The sequence below is a fragment of the Tiliqua scincoides genome, chromosome 3 (assembly GCF_035046505.1).
Source record: "Tiliqua scincoides isolate rTilSci1 chromosome 3, rTilSci1.hap2, whole genome shotgun sequence".
Taxonomy (NCBI): domain Eukaryota; kingdom Metazoa; phylum Chordata; class Lepidosauria; order Squamata; family Scincidae; genus Tiliqua; species Tiliqua scincoides.
In genome coordinates, this window is record NC_089823.1 from 23,966,702 (window position 1) to 23,983,363 (window position 16,662).

The window sequence follows — 16,662 nt, forward strand, 5'->3', positions numbered from 1 at the left end:
TTTCCACACTAATTGTGACATTGCCGAAGACAATTGATCAGCAGCAGCGAATACAACCAATTGACATTGTATGAAAACAACAACTCAGACACTAAGGAGCGGTATAGGTTCTTGTATCTCTGAGGTACTAAACAAAAGGAAGCCAGTGAAGGTTGTATCATCATCAGGGTCTGCGTACAACCCATTGAAGGTTTCGCCTCCATGGGTTTGCAGCCACACTTGATCACCTTCCTGAAGCTCCAGGATGGTTCCTCCTGAGGCCTGGTCTTCCCCACCTTGGTACCTGTCTACAGTGTGTAGCATCCTGATCCCATTTTTAACCAGAGCTACTCTAACATTTCTTGAATAAACAGTGATGTGGTAGGTGAAATAATAGACACCAGAGACAGCACAGGTGAATTTCCCAGTGGCTGGATTATAATGGTTCAAGCCATTGTACATCATTTTGTCAAATTTGATGGGCAAATTGGAAGGTGGAAGCTTAGTAGCAATAGTAAGAGCTACACTGAAGGCACTCCTTGGGATTACTGGCGTTCTACCAATGTTTCCTTTTTCTCCCCTATCCCCTTTCCAGCCCCTTTCACCCTGAATTCCTTTACTCCCCTTTGGTCCTGGGCCTCCGATCTCTCCTTTAGGACCAACCTGGCCCATTGGTCCAGTGGGACCCCTCAAGCCTATTACACCTTGGACTCCAATTTCACCTTTATTTCCCTGTGGACCAATAGGGCCAATGTCGCCCTTTACTCCCTTTCGACCTTGTAGTCCAATCTCGCCCTTTTGTCCTTTGTCACCCACAGGTCCAGGAATTCCCTTGGGTCCAAATTTTCCAGGCCAACCTCTCTCCCCTTTATCTCCTTTGTTCCCCTTCTCTTCAACTCTGCCATCAGCTCCTAAACGGAGAAAAACAATTATCATTTTTTAAAAGTCTGTCTCAGTGTTGGAAGCACACGGGTAAGATAACAGGAAGGATTTGTTGTATAGGCAGATATGTATATTTCCATCCCATTTAAACTCAAGAGATTTATGTACTTTTCAGTAGATAAGAACTGCAATCCTGATTTATTAACCAGCAGACCTGAAGAAAATCGGAAACAATGACCAATATGCAGCCTCATTCCACATTAAAGGTAGCTTACAAATTGAAAAAAAAGATTAAACATTGCTGAAGACTAGCGCAATTGGAATATATAACACCTACAGTCTACTTCCCAGAAATACACCAGATTGCAAAATGTTATATGCATAGACTAGTGAAGCAGTAATCCGTACAATTAGAAAGAGACAGTTAACATAGGTAAGCACAATTTTGGAAAAAAGAGAACACAAATGAAACCATCCAAGCTGCTCATAAATCGCCAACCACCATGTCCCTTCATTTTTAGCCCTCTTGAGCAGTCTTACATCTTAGATAAAGGGTTTTTAATGCAGCGAAACTCCAGACCTACGATGAAGTTAGTTTGTGATTCCAGGAAATTGCTTCCAAATGAAGTGATTAGTTCTACTGCTCACATGACATGACTTCAAAGTACTGTAAATGTCCTCCCTTTCCATGACATTTCCTATAGGTTCCGGTCAGTTATCTAAATTGTGGGCGTCTTTTCCTCATGGATTCAGCAAGACACAAGAGTCAGGTTGGTGGGTTGTTAGAGTTGAACAAAAACCATTCAGTCCGCTTCAGTTTTGTTTTCAACTACACCCAAGCCATCCTGTTTCATATCATTTTGGGATTCTGAAAAGACTTTGTTGACTTTTTCCCACACTAGATGAAGCAAATCCTAAGCAAGCGCCGGAGAGAGATACCTGAAGAAACGGCTCAGCCCCAAGCTGCTTCCTCCATCTTGTAACTTTCCAGTGTCCATGGGGACTAAGATGCCCACTACCAAATATCCTTCAAACTAGAGTTTTTGCCGAGTAGGCCTACGTTTGATTCTGCCTCAGAGGAGCAAGTTTTGACATGAAATTAAAAGCCACAAAGCTGTAACTCTGCCCTCATCCATATTTTGTTAGGAGCATGTTCAGATAGAGACCTACTTCTAATGAAGCCACTTTTTGCTCTCACCTGGTTTCCCCTTTTCGCCACTTACACCGTCCCTGCCAGGTTTTCCTGGATGTCCTGGTTCACCTAGAAGCAGCAAAAGACACTTTGTTTTTTAGTTAATTACATTTTCAAAGAAGGTATCTCATGTATGAGAACTGGGGTGTTATAACTGTGGTCTTTTCGTCACCTATGAAATGTTGGCAGGTATAGTTTTGGCAATCCCTCCTTATAGGCCATAAGCTAAAAGATTCATTCGTGTAGGATGTATGCTTGTGTACCCCTCAAAAATTCTCCTACATGATAAAGAAGATAAAGAACTAGGCATTCTCATACCCGTATCTCCTTTCTCCCCCTTTGCTCCAGGTTGTCCATCCTGGCCGGATAGACCATTGTGTCCAGGGGTCCCAGGGATTCCAGGAAACCCTTCCGTGCAAATGAGCTGTTTTTGTACGTCTTCTGCGCTGACTGCAACAGCCAGCAAAACAATCCAGAGTTTCATCATCTCTAATTTCAACTGAAAGAATAAAAAAACCTCAATGACTGGCAAGCACACTGTGCAATATAAACGCTGAGTCATAATCATAAAAAGAGACATGTGGTGCTGTCATCTTATTTTAAATATGTTTGGGCGGACAGGACGATGCTAACCTCTTGGCAAATCAACAGTTCAAATAAATAGGACTACTTATCCATACTGTCATGAGATCACATTTTACATTGAGATACAGCCAGCACTTCAGGAAATGTTGCATAACATTCATTCAGATATTGGGGAAGGGTTGTTATCATTACTATTATTTAAAATAGTTATATACTTCTCTTCTACAAGAAAGTTAATAAACAGAGCAATCCTAAACCCGCCCCCCCAAGTGGTCCCTTGCGTTGGCTCCCGTGTGTTGCAAATGTGCTGTAAAGCATGTTCGCAGCCACTCGGGAGAAGAGTAGGCCAGCGCAAAGATGTGCACTAGCCTCATGGAGCCAGAGCAGCACCTGAACAGGGTGAGTTTGTGCTGGCTCAGGCAGGAGAGGGTGGTGGGAGGGAGGAACAGAGGTGGGGTGGGGAGTTTCAGGGTGGGGAGAGGGTGGCCCAGGACAGATTGGGCCCGGGAGGGGAATGAGACCGGCTGTGGTGGTGCAGGCCCAAGTGGCATTACTCAGGCCGCTCAATTAGCGCCCTTAAAATCACAGGCGCAGATTTGAGTGGCCCATAGGGTTGCCTGGGGTGTTGCTTGGGGTAAGGGGAATAAAATCTTCTTACTCCAAGTTGCGCCCCAGCCCACACCAAACTTGTGTTGGATGCAGTGCAGGCCAGTTGGCCTGCCTGTTCCAGCTCAGGTTAGGATTGTGCCCAAAGTGGCTTACATACTGGAGTAAAACAATGTTCCATGTCCTTAGAGGGCTCACAATTCAAAAACACTCACTCAAAGGAGACACCAGCTAACACGCATTGGAAAAAATGCTGCGCTGGATGGATAGGGAAAAATTGCTCTTGCCCTGCTTAACCATGACTTAAAAGGGGCCTCTTTAACCCATTTAAGCAGGGTTTAATACTATGAAGGTGCCTTATATTGGTCTCTTACTGGGTGTTGTTCAGGCATACATAAGCACACCATGTTTGGCTCAAAATGGGTTCAAGCTTTTGTGCACATTCCAAGTGTGTGCTTTTTCAAAAACTTTTGTGAGCATTTGAGTCAAACACAGATGTTTACTGAACCTGTTAAATGGTTCCAGATGAAGCATATCCAGATGAAGTTTCCAGATGAAGCATACTTTGATATACTGTCATGGCAAGAGACTAAGGGCCAAATCCTATCCAACTTTACAGCCCTGGTGTAGCTGTGCCAATGGGATATGTGTTGCATCCTGTGGTGGGAGGGTAGATATGGATGCCTTCACAAGGTAAGGGAACATTTGTTCCCTTGCCTCATGGCTGCATTGCAGCTGCACAGGTGCTTGACAGTTGGATAGGATTGGTCCCTAAGGGCACAATTCTAACCAACTTTCCAGCATTGACTTAGCCACACTGCAGCCCCAAGGTAGGGTAGCAAACATGCTCTTATCTTAGGAGGCCTCCTTGACTGCCTCCCCAATGCAGGATGCAGTGCACACCACATTGGCACAGCTATGACAGTGCTGGAAAGTTGGTTAGGATTGCACCCTTAGTTACAAATCAGGAGATTTCTTGTTCAAATTTCACCTCTGTCATGAACTAACTAGGTGACCTGAGGCAGGTATTCCCTCTTAGCCTCAACCCTCTATCTGCAACCTGGGAAGAATAATACTAAACAACGGTTACTGTAAGCTGTAAGTTGTATGTGAAGTACTCTGAACCTTCAAAAGTGCTGTTCAAATGTTAAGATATATTATTTTAAAAGTTTCACCCTAGGCCTTTATCACGGCAGAGGAGCTAACATATGGTGCCCAGTTTGTCCTCCATTCGGGGAGTTTATACAACCAACAGCACAAGCCTATACATGTCTACTCAGAAGTAAGTCCTTCTGAGTTCAATGGAACTTACTCCCAAGTAAGTGTGCATTGGATTGCAAGCCTGCTTAGCTTCAGCAGTTCATATCCCTCATATTATTTGAATCACTCTCTCATCTTGCAGTCCTGTGTGCTAGAGCCAGCACAACAGATTCTCTAAAAGAAAGGCATATACTGTCTTTAACCCCTACAGTCCATTTATCTAATTACAGACATATTTGCATTCAAGACTTACCTCTCCTTTCCACCACTGCCTAGTCGGATTCCATTTTCAGGCATCTTGAACTAATGCACAAAGAGGGTAGGGGAAGGCCAAATGAGGGCAGATGACTGTTTGGTTACTGAGTTCCAAAAGCTGTTACTCAGTTTTCAGACGCGTTCAATGATTAAAACGCAGGTTTATGCCAATGTGAACCACACATGTGATGTGGAATGATTCCAACATTTAAATATCAATCATCACCAATGCACAATGTTTTGACTGCTTTCCATTCTAACCTAAAAAGCCTGTTATCATGAATCATGTAGCATTTTACCAAGATGCCACCCACCAAATTGTGGTAGGTCTGAGCTACTCCATCAAGTAGCTTGATTAAAAATTCTAATTATTCCCAGAAATGATGTTGGTCTGGCAATGTGCAAGAACTGCCTTCTTGGATCTCCAAAAATGCCTCTGGGGACTTACCAGCAGGGCATGGTGGTGATGGACAAGCTTTGTTTGTCATCTTCAACTTCTGCTCATGAAAGCTTTCTTGTCTTTGAACATGAGATGCTTCTTGTGTTACTGCATCAGTGTACCCCTCTTCTTACAGTGTACCCCTCTTCTTGCAGTAAGTACAGATTCCTCCGGGAATCTGTAAAGACTCATCATAAAAGTATTGAAACACCAAAAAATGAGAATTTCAGATTGAGGACTTCATGAAGAGTCATGCTCGAACCCAGTGATTTTCAACCAGTGTGCCGCTGCGTATTGGTGAGCCGTGAATGGTCTGCAGGTGTGCCGCAGGAGTTTGGGGGAGGGTCATTTATTAGTAGGGCCATTGGGGGATGTGAACCTCCCACCAATGTTCCATGTCAATTCTAAGAAAAAACCTGATAGTGTGCCTTGACAATGGTCCATGAGATGAAAAACACTGCTCAAATCAGCAATCACAAAATATGACAATTACTTTTACTCCACCAGAATATTCTGTAGGATGATTTATTATCAGCAGATCAAGAGATTCACTGATAAGTAATCTGACAGACAGGCAGACAGCTTTTCAGAGGTAATGTAGACATGTACCTCTGTCCAAAGAGTGCATCACCAACTTGTGGTTACTTAAAATATTACAAGAAACTCATTACAGTTTCTGAAACTCTTGTTGCAGAAAAAACCTCCTTTGGAGTGCTGAGTTCCTGACCTTTTAAACATCTTTTAATATCTTTTTTAAAAACCTGGTTACAGGCCTGATTCTTTTATGATTTGCTGCTCTATGCTCTTTTACTTGACTACTTTTTGATCTGACTACTGTTTTTATGATGTTGTTAATATGGTTTTATCTGTTTTTAAATTATGTTTTTTAATTTGTTTTAACCTTTGTTATAAGCCAACTTAAGTCCTTCTGGGGAGAAAGGCAGGGTAGAGATAAAGTTATTTTTATTATTATTATTAATTCATGCAATGTTTTGAATAAGGAAGCTCTCACCCAAGATCTCCTTGGATGAAATATGATGTGCTGATATAAACAAATGCCACAAACATATGTGACATATCTCAGCTGTTTGGAATCTGTGCCTAACCCCCAAGTAGTTTTATCTATCAATGTTCCTGGCAGCATGGGCCCAATTCTGTATATTATTGTTGACAATAGTGGTGTTTTAATTCCACATGCACAATTCATACACCAGTATCAATGTATAAAATATCAAGTGATAAACAGCTCACAATGGTAATATCTCTGGCTATTTAGCTTGTGGGCACACATCACACTAAATGTATAGGATGAAGATGTTAGTGTCTGGAAGCAGAAACCATCTTATTTTACATTGGGATAACAGTAAGCCTTTCCATCTCTTGCTATTAGGACTCCGAAAATAGACATCAGCTGGAAAGAATACAACAGCTCATCATGATTACTTGGTGAACAGAAATAGCAGCATCACAACTAGTATTTTGCAAAGGATTTTAAAGAGTGGGTGGGTAGATGGATGACTAGCCAGTAACAGGGAGCATACTGAGCTGGATCTAGGGAGAATGCAATGAAGATTACTGAAGTTGTCTCACCCAGGGACTTTCAAATCCCAGGTCAAACTGGGATACGGCTCTGATGACACCATGGCCCAATACTATTCAGGGATGGCCTTCAGAATGTAGGGATGCTGATGTAGCCTCTGCTGCATACTGCAGACCAGCTGGGGACCATGCTGGTTGGACGAGGTAAAGAAAAATTTTACTTATCTCTTCGGCCACTTCTTGGTCTATTAGCCTACACCAGCTTGGCTGGTGTAGATCTGAACTGCTGCAGAGAAATGTGTCAGGCTGAGGATGCAATTGCCACCAAAATCTGCCCCATCCCAGCCTAATCCCCATCCCAGTCTGCCCCTTTCCTATCATGATGGCTTGTCTGCAGCCCACCTCTGTCTGCTCAGGGCTTATTGGCTGTTGTGAGCAAGCTGTAGAACATCAAGGTGGCAGCAGCAAAGGCGGCCTACAAGATTCACCAGCTTGGTTACTAATTGAGCAGTTAGCATGATTATTTTTTGTTTTTTGTTGGCATCCTTCAGTCTCGGAAGACTATGGTGTCACACTCTGAATGGTGGTTCTGGAACAGACTGTCCTCTCCAGTGCGCGAAGCCTGGGTAAAGTAGGTATGGAGGATAGGCTGTTACCCATCCAGCAAATCCCCCCTCTCCACGTTGCTGAAATGGTCCAATGGAAAGGCAGAGGCCAATACGGTTGGTTCCAGTGGCGTCGCAGGAGTTGCCAGAATGTGACTGTGTTCAGCCATGAACTGCCTCAGGGACTCCGGCTCCGGATTTGGCCTCGAGGTTGACTCCTGAAGCCTTTTCCATAACTGGATGTAGCCACAAGGCAGTGGAGGTTTAGGATCAGAGTTTTCCTTCTCTCAGATGAGCTGCCTTCCCAGGCTGATGAGTCTCATTTACCTGGTGGCTGTTTAGTCGCCTCTTATGACAAGTACAGCCAAACTGAGGGCCTATTCTTATCCCCAGCCCTCAGGGGAAGTTAGCATGATAAGTTACTTGATGCTTAGTATGATCTTCACCACTACTACATTTACCTTAATGTTACCAAGTTAAGAGTCTGGTGCTTCCTCTGTGTGTATGTCTGAAAAAAATTATGGGTTGGAGTAAGGATTGACATTTGATGAAGGCTGGATGAGCATTTTGAAAGAGCTTTCTATTATAACACATTTCAGCAGCAGAAGGGAATGCAGGTAAATGCCTTCTTGCTTCTGTCAGAACTGTGGTTCAAAACTCCAAATATTAGCAGATAAATAACCAGAGGAAATTTTTTGTTAGCCGACTGATGTAGATCTTTGACTGTGAAGGAACATTTTCAGTGAAAAATTACAAGCTCATTGCAGGGGAGATGTGAGCTACCCAATTTGTTTGGATTTGAAACAGCAGATCAAACAGTTCAATGCTGACTGTCCAGTTTGTGGGACAGCTAAACAAATAATTTTATGTCTTAAAATAATGGTTCTGAATTCATAGGGAAAGACTGGATATAAAATAAAGGAAAAACAAACATTTTTGTTGCTATAAAATAGTGAACAAGTACTTGAAGCTCACATACAAGATTTTATAGACTATGAAAAAGTCACAAAAATTAAAACTGTACAGTGACATTTTTATAAGACACAGCAGAGAAATGTTAACATGCATTCTTAATTAAAACATACAGTTAGAGCAAGAAAAAAGGAATGTACACTTGTATTTATTTCCAGAAAATAGACTTGTTTTTACAAAAGAAAAAAACCCCAAGAAACAAAAGCAGCATACTGAATGCAAGTAAATCTGGCAACCACAATTGCTTCACAGCAAATACATATGAAGGTAAAGGGCTCCTATACATTATACTTCAGCTGTCAACAGCCAGTTAATTTTTTTTCTGAAGCCATGATTCCTGGCTTTCAACATATGTAGCAGCACATGGATGTTATGATGCATAAAGCATTTACAGAAGAAAAAAAAACATGTTATAGAACACTTGTCAAAATAAAATATACAGGCAAGTTAGACAAGCAGCCCTAATAGTTACCAGTAACCTTAAATTACAGAGTCGTTTAGAAGGCATCTCCCATATGCAAATGCCATACACATAGAGAAAGGAAGGCAGTTGACAAAAATATATAATTTTATTATGGCTAAAGTCCTTTGGCTCAAACTCCAAGCTAGAAGCGAAAATATTTTTATTAAATGCCCTGCACAGCTAACTGAGGAATATCTCAGCCATCAAGCTCCTTCACTTTGAATATTGAAATGCAAGCCACTGTTAAAATTAGCTTATTTAGGGTGCAATCCTAACCAGCACTGGAACAGCTGGATTGCACTGCCCTTTGCACAAACACAGAGGCAAGTAGCAAACTAGAAAGTTAAGTTGGTATTAGCTTAGCCCAATGGAAAGAAGGTGAACTTTTCTTTCATGCATAAAGACAGGTAACATTTGCACAAGGTGGCTTCTTGCTAAGCTGTGCTTTAGTGAAATGAGGCACTATTGTGCTCAGTAGCTACACTAGAACATGACAAAATAACTTAGAACCATGCAAAGAGCTCAATCCTGATTTTTTGGGGGGGGTGGTGGTGTTGATATGCAAATGTAAAGTCAAAATATTTTATTAGAAAGGACATTAATGGTGAGACTCTGATCAAGGCAAGCTTATGGTGAGCTGAAAACACATTACTGTACTCTTTAATTTACAGTTGATTTACCCATTAATTGGGCCAGGATTTAAAGAACTGTTCCACTATTTCTGCACACCCAACAGCACTTTGGACTTCTCTTTCATAAACCGCAATTTGCAGTGGTACATGACAAAAAACCTTGAAACTGAGGAAAGCTGCAAACGTGATATGAAACTGGGATCCTGTATGCAGAGAAAAAAGGTCAAAAATTCCACCAGGTGAATGCAAGCCTTTGGAATAGCCTAAAGTGGCTCTTTGGATTTTTGCCAGAACCACCGGCATGTTGAATATGGAACCCTCTTTGATTGGTTGAGAGCATTTCTTAACACGAATATCAAAAATAATTTACATCAGGCCTATGGCTTGTCCACGGGTGCTTTCCACTCGTGGAAGGGTTGTTTCTGACTTTGCAGAAAACGGTTGCATGCAAAATACTGTAATCCCCAAATACAAAGGAGTCCCTCTGTTTGCACAAGCTCTTTTCAAAATCTTTTAATGGCCCCAAGTGTTTATGTGCTACAGCCTGTACCGGCTTTATTCACCATGTGTCCTGTACCCTGACGCAGCCCCTGAAACATTGTGGTTCAGCACTGGGAGAAATCTTGTGCAAGAGTTCATGGAAGAGCACAGTCATTTTCTCCTTTCACTCACTAATTTTTGGATCCGAGCCTACCTTTCCAGTCTTCAGCTCCTTCAAAGTCAGAACATACCTGAACCCAATGATTACTGTATTAAGACAGGCATATGTTACAACAATCACCTCTTTCAAATGATGTACAGTTAAACCGCAAAAAGGTCACAATGCCATTAAATAAACATTTGGCATGTGCAAGATAAAGAATATTGTTCCTGTGTAATGATACAATTTACCCTCCCTTCATAATGTTTAAGAGTGTGCTGAAAAATGGACCATCAGTGCATCTAGAATGAAATTCAAAGCTTTTGCTCCTTTTCAAGAAGAATTATTGGGTGTAGTCCTGCAGACAGCAGGCTGCTGAGTGTCTCCCATAGAAGTCTATACTGCTCCCTTCCTTCTTCATCAAGCTGCTGTAATGTGGATATAGCCTGCAATAACCTGCAGGCTACTTTAGCTGGTGCGAGGCAGCTGCTTATTTAGGAGTGTCCTGAGCATTTCCCTTCCTCCTGTACCTAGTGTCTTTCCTGTTTCTAAGAGCAGCCTATGCATAAGGGAAAAAACAGAAGCTAATGGATGTTCCTAGGCAAGCACAGGAGGGTGGAGTTATAGCAGATCTGTGGGCTGTTCACACATTAAGCTGTTCCTAGGTACATCAATGCACCAGGTACAACATTCCAGCCAATGCAGCTGCAGTCTGTGTACCATGTATATTGGCTGTTTAATTGTAAAAATTAACCCAGGTACAGTTACTCACATGAACATGTATACCCAGATACAGAAAGCTATACTCTGGTACAGATATTCAGTGCCCAAGTACGGCATAACATGTGAACAACTCTTACATCTATTTATGTTCTGGCCTTTTGTCAATGATTCTGCACTCTTTTAAGCCTCCCCCCCCCCCAAAAAAAAAAATCTGGCTAGAGAGGGCCTGCAGGTGGAATTTCCACTGACACAAATAGCCTGGTTGCAATAGAATGTGCCCTGAACATGAGTACATCTATGCACAGCATCTAACAGGAGCTGAGAGGAAAACCTCTATGGAAGGTTTTCCATAGAGTAGACCTCTATGGAAATCATTCCACATCCCGCCCTCTGTAGTTTGGCACAACAGAAGCGCTATGCCGACGCTACATTCCTGCGTACAAGGAACATGTGGTGGGGGTCCAGCAGCACAATAGCAAGCTCTGTCCCCATGAACATATGATCCCATCAACATGCTACTGACATGCAGCATGTCATCTTCATTGTTTGTTTGCAACAAGCCTTCACCTTCATTGTTTGTCTGCAGTGACAAGCCCTTTATCTGTGGAGAGACGGCTCAAAGCATTCTAGATCAGGGGTGTCAAACTCGTTGCATACAGAGGGCCGAACAGCATTTATCATGCCTGCTGAGGGCCGGAGGTGATGTCATTAGGCAGGAACTGATGTCATTATAGAGCTCAAAACCAAAAATAAGCACATTTTTCTCACTTAAGAACTCATTAGCTGCAAAAGACAGAAAAGAAAATACACAAATCTTGATCATATTTCAAGATATGGGAGAGCCCAATTTTCAGGTGGGCTGCCTTTCAGCAGTAACACCTCATAAGAACCTCAGCAGTGCTCAGCAGCTGAGAGCCTGAGGGCCGCATCTGGCCCCCCGGGCCTTATGTTTGACACCCCTGTTCTAGATCATGGGAATATTTTCTCCTGTTGTCACAAGTGGCAAATGGTGTTTGTGGCTTCAGAAGCATGTCAGAAGCACATCAGTATATGGGCAAGGCTTACTGGCACACTTTCAGAGCCACCATCATGCTTTCTTTATGCATAGATGCCTGTATAGGGCTGCAGTCTTCTAATAATACAGGATGAATACGTCCTGCACCAATTGATTGTGATCATGGCCTAGACACCTGGCTATACAGCTATGCTGATGGATCAGTCCAAAGTTGAAGGTTTTCTTTAAATGTGCTACTAGTATTGATATTGAGATAAAGGTTAACAGTTTTAAATTCTTAGGCACAATGGCCAACTCCTATTGGAGATCATTTTAAGCCACTCTTCTAGAACAAAAATGAGGCAGTGAAATGAGGGATGAATCTGTGGCCACAAAAATCCTTGCATAGTCCCTAGATGCATAAGTTCAGAAATTTGACTCCCAAAAGTTGGTGACTGTGCAAATCAAATGGATAATCAGAAAAACAACTGCCTTTGTCTTTCAAAACACAAGTCTCCATTGCAATTATTTTTAAAATACTTTTGACAATTGCTAGAAAGTAAAATGACAGTCTATAATGTCACATCAGTTCTCAATTTTTCATCTGAAACAAGTTAATATTGAAAAGCAAGCAATGAGGTTTACAGCATGCTGGAAAATTCAGATTTCAGCATCAATTTTTTTTACAGCCATTGCTGAGCTATGTACAGAAGGCATATCTAACATACCTGACTTTTAAACTCTTACTTCAGTTTATAAATGCTTGTTAGTAAAAGATCATTTTCATGGACATGAAAAATATAAGTGCAAGGATTTCTTTTAATACACATCAGACAATAAATCTACCAGGATATGTCTTCTACCAGCATTTGTATTTTATTAGACAATAAGATTTTATTGTCTATTGCAAAAGCTGCCACTCAAGTTAAACAAGAGAAAGGAAATATACATACATATTTGGGGCATAACCACAGTGCAGTGCTTTTAAGTCTCATTTATTCCAATACGCTGGATTTAAGCATTGGAATAAAAGGGACTTAAAAGGGCTGCATTTTGGTTGAATTGTATGTATACTTTTCACCAGGAGCTCCAAGTGAGATGGAAAGAGAAATAGGAAGTAAATAAACAGCATAGTTCTAACCATGTTTACTCACAAGCAGGTCCCACTGGTTTCAAAGTAATTAAGGACCAAAACCTATCCAACTTTTCAGCATCAATGCAACTGCAATGCAGCCCCAAGGTAAAGAAACAAATGAGGAGGCCTCTATGACTGCCCCCCCCCCAGCAGTATGCAGCACACACCCCATTGGCACAGCTACATCAGCACTGGAAAGTTGGATAGGACTGGGCCCTCACTTCCTAGTAAAAATGTATAGGATTGCAGTCAATGACCTATTTCACTAATGGCTTTTCACCTTCTGATGACAGTGCTTGGCTGTGGTCCATTGTCCTTCATATAGTTTAATAGATTTACTAATACATTAAACTTCTCTTCGCAGTAAAAAAAAAAATTCTGAATCTGTGTTCTCTATCAGACAACAGCCCTTACCAGTATAGTATGCTAATTGGAAGGAATATGGATATCTTTTGGAAACCAGTTTTCAAATACTGTACAGTGTCTGTTGTCTTACTCCATTTCTGTTGATAATGCAGATTAGTATAAGTATTTAGTGTGTGCCATAAATGTCAAGTTATGACATTTTCTCAGGGTAGAATGTTAAGTAAAAGTTATATTAAAAACAACTCCATAGAACCAAACTCCGTGGAACTCCGTGCCATAGGATGTGGTGATGGCATCTTGCCTGGATGCCTTTAAAAGGGGACTGGACAAATTTCTGGAGGAAAAGTCCATGGCGGGTTACAATCCATGATTTGTATGTGCAACCTCCTGATTTTAGAAGTAGCCTACCTCAGAATGCCAGCTGTGAGGGAGGGCACAAGAATGCAGGTCTCTCGTGGTCTTGTGTGTTCCCTCAGGTATCTGGTGGGCCACTGTGAGATCCAAGAAGCTGGACTAGATGGGCCTTTGACATGATCCAGCAGGGCTCTTCTTATGTTATTTTATTAAAAAGGGGCAGTCATTTCAATATTCCATAACAAGGCCACATTTGACCTGATTTTTTTTTAAAGTCCATTTTCAATCAAAGTCAATTCCTGATGCCACCAACTGGTCCCCAGTGCAGGATCCTCTTGACATCACTTCAAAGATACAAGCCTTAACAGTTCTCTGACATGACTACTGCATGCAAGAATGACCAAATCAGAAACCATTTTGGCAGCCTTCTGGAGGCCTTGTCTAAGGCTTACATGAACCTGTTCATCCGTTGGAACCTGTACGTTTCCTGGATTTAGGGACCAAAACCTTGAGGCACAAGTCGCCCAGATTTCTGTTGCCTTGCATTACTCTTATTAATTGTTACAATCACATTGGTACAATTAAAAATAGAGAACACTTTAGTTTTTGTCATGTAAGAGCAAGCATACCACATATCAAGGAGGCAATTCTAATGGGCAAGCAGTTGCAGGTAACAGGAGGAAACAAAACCAGTGTTTTGAAGTGCATACCCATACATGCAGCAAAGTACTGCTTTTGGTAATAATAAACCCAAGATGTGTCAGGTCCTTCTTTCAATATTTGCAAGAGCACATTTAAAAAAGTCTGCTTCTCTTTTTAAGTCACCAAGTTAATATTTTCTCCAATTTTGCCAACAAGATGTTAAGGCCTTGCAGGAAGTCCTACTCCCATTTGGCTAAATTAACATAAACAGAAATTGAGCTCAGACAAATAGGAAGGAGTGAGGTTCACCAGTTCTTGTAGCAGCGGGAATCTGATCACATGAAATCCACTCGCCTGTTTGGTGTTCAAAAACAAGATGAAACCTCTCTTGGTCAAAATGTTACGAGGGGAAAAAGTCCTTTCCTTCCTATTTCTAAATTTGGCCATCAATTCATTATTAAGACAAGCACAATGACCTAGAGATTTTAACCATTCCTTTGGTACAACAAAACCAATATGCTGCTGTTCTGAAATAGCAGCCAGGTGCCCTCGTAACTGAATGGTAGGTTCCTCAGGAGCAATGTTTATTGACACAGGTTGCTTCAGATTGAACCACAGCCTCCTTCATCAAACCACAAGGGCTTCATCCTTCCCAACAAAAGGCTGTGGAAGAAAAGTCAGGAGTATCCTAACTCCTTCTCCCTGCAACAGAATTCATGGTTTTCCAGCTGGACCAACACATTTGTTGCTCTCCTTTCAGATACATCCTTCTAGGTCCTGGGACATTCAGCCTTTCATTTCTTGAATGGAGTCAGTTTGTTAAAAGTGTGCCAGAAAAGTGATGGCTTCCGTTTCGGTTCTGCCAGGGCAAAGACCTGCTGTTGTGGAATGCTAGTGGGCACTGTAATGTGTCGCTGATGGATAGGATGTAAACTCTGGTGTGGAGGGGGCACTGGGCACCCATTGTAACGAACTCCTGTAAATAAAGCACACATTGAGAAAGTATGTTAGTGCAAGTACAAAAATCTAGGGTTGATATCCAACTAAAGAATCCTAGTTTGATTAGGATGAGTTTTACAGCCCAATAGTATGTCGGCCTTCCATGGATGGAACTTGTGTTCCATTGATGGAAGGTCCGGGCCGCTAGTGCTGCAAGTGATGGTGCACAATGGAGCCACCAGCATGCATAGCTGGCAACTGCACACACACACACACCACCAGAGTGCCCAGCCACCACCAGTGCTGGGAATTTGGCAGCGGGTGTAGGGCATGGGTGTTGAGGGGGAAGATCAGGGCACAATGTGAGCATGTTGGGAAAGGACAGGGGGTGGATAGTGGCAGTGTTGGTATTCAATTCCCTTTTGGGCCCACTTGGACTTGTGCCAGCCAAAGAGCTGGCACATATCTGAGAAGACCCATTGGGGTCCAAGGCATGGCAGAGTAGGTAAGTAAAAAATTTCTTTTACTCTGGAGCATTATTGTTCCCAGTTGGCCCATGCCGTGCAGTGGAGTTATGACAGTGCCCCTGTATAATATTTGCCAGCTGAGGACAGAATTGGGTGATTAGTTTATCAGCTAATTCAATTTGCATATGCTTAGAAACAATCATTCTGAAGCAAGAACTCAAAGAAGAAGAGCAAAGAAGCTCTTTGTTTTTAGATGATGCACAGGCAAAATCTTAAGAGGCATTCCCTCTAAAGGTGAAAGAAAAGAGGAATTGTCTCCTTGAGGATCATGCTTGCCATCTGTAGTTTTATTAAAAACTGCACTTTTAAAAAATCTGCTGTTTAAATAATCAGGGTCAATTTTTTTTGTTGATTAAAGGGATTTATGTAGATCAACGTTTTTCAACATTTATCTCCCGCTGTACCACTTCGCATGATCCACCTAGTGGAAGCACCACTGGAAGTAACTGGTGATAACGTAATCGCCAGTTACTTCTGGATTTAGAGGCCAGAGGGAACCTGATAAATACCAGTAAAAGACTCAGAGTGGACAGAGGGCTTTTTAGAGTGTATGAAAAGAATGCTTTGGAGCTCTGCCCACCAAACCAAGCCTCCTACCAATGTTTGTTGTGTCACAACACTTGTCTTGCTGCCGGGCCACAGATGTTCAGGGGCCCCACAAGTACCATCAGGCACCACCTTGAGTACCACTGGTGATACCCATACCACTGGTGGAGAAACACTGATGTAGGTTATTGTGGCTGACTAATTGATTAGCTGTTGCCACCCTACGAAAGCATATAAGATTCAGGGCCAGATTGCGTAAGACACTTTGCTCTGTGCTCAAGCTATCCCAAGTCCCAACATGCATGCATCTGCAAAGATAAACGTTACATCTGAACTATCACATTATTGCCGGCAGCAACATCTGCCATCTTTCCTAGGCAGTTAAAC

General features: G+C 42.1%; 2 protein-coding genes across 6 annotated transcripts in view; both read right to left on the reverse strand.

The window, feature by feature from the left end:
• Positions 1–84: 84 nt before the first annotated feature.
• On the reverse strand, positions 85–2,537 carry LOC136644988 (complement C1q and tumor necrosis factor-related protein 9A-like). Its single transcript, XM_066621247.1, has 3 exons — positions 2,372–2,537; positions 2,060–2,122; positions 85–890 (listed from the first exon to the last, which is right to left on the reverse strand). The coding sequence occupies exons 1-3, from the start codon at positions 2,535–2,537 to the stop codon at positions 85–87; spliced, it is 1,035 nt and encodes a 344-aa protein (XP_066477344.1).
• A 5,852-nt stretch (positions 2,538–8,389) lies between these two features.
• The window catches only part of SPATA13 (spermatogenesis associated 13), a 107,658-nt gene continuing 99,385 nt past the window's right edge, over positions 8,390–16,662 (reverse strand). For all 5 annotated transcript variants that reach the window (XM_066618998.1, XM_066618997.1, XM_066619001.1 and 2 more), the window contains one exon: positions 8,390–15,239. In XM_066618998.1, the coding sequence (XP_066475095.1) occupies positions 15,058–15,239 (182 nt within the window). In that variant the 3' untranslated portion in view covers positions 8,390–15,057. The remainder of the gene's footprint in view (positions 15,240–16,662) is intronic.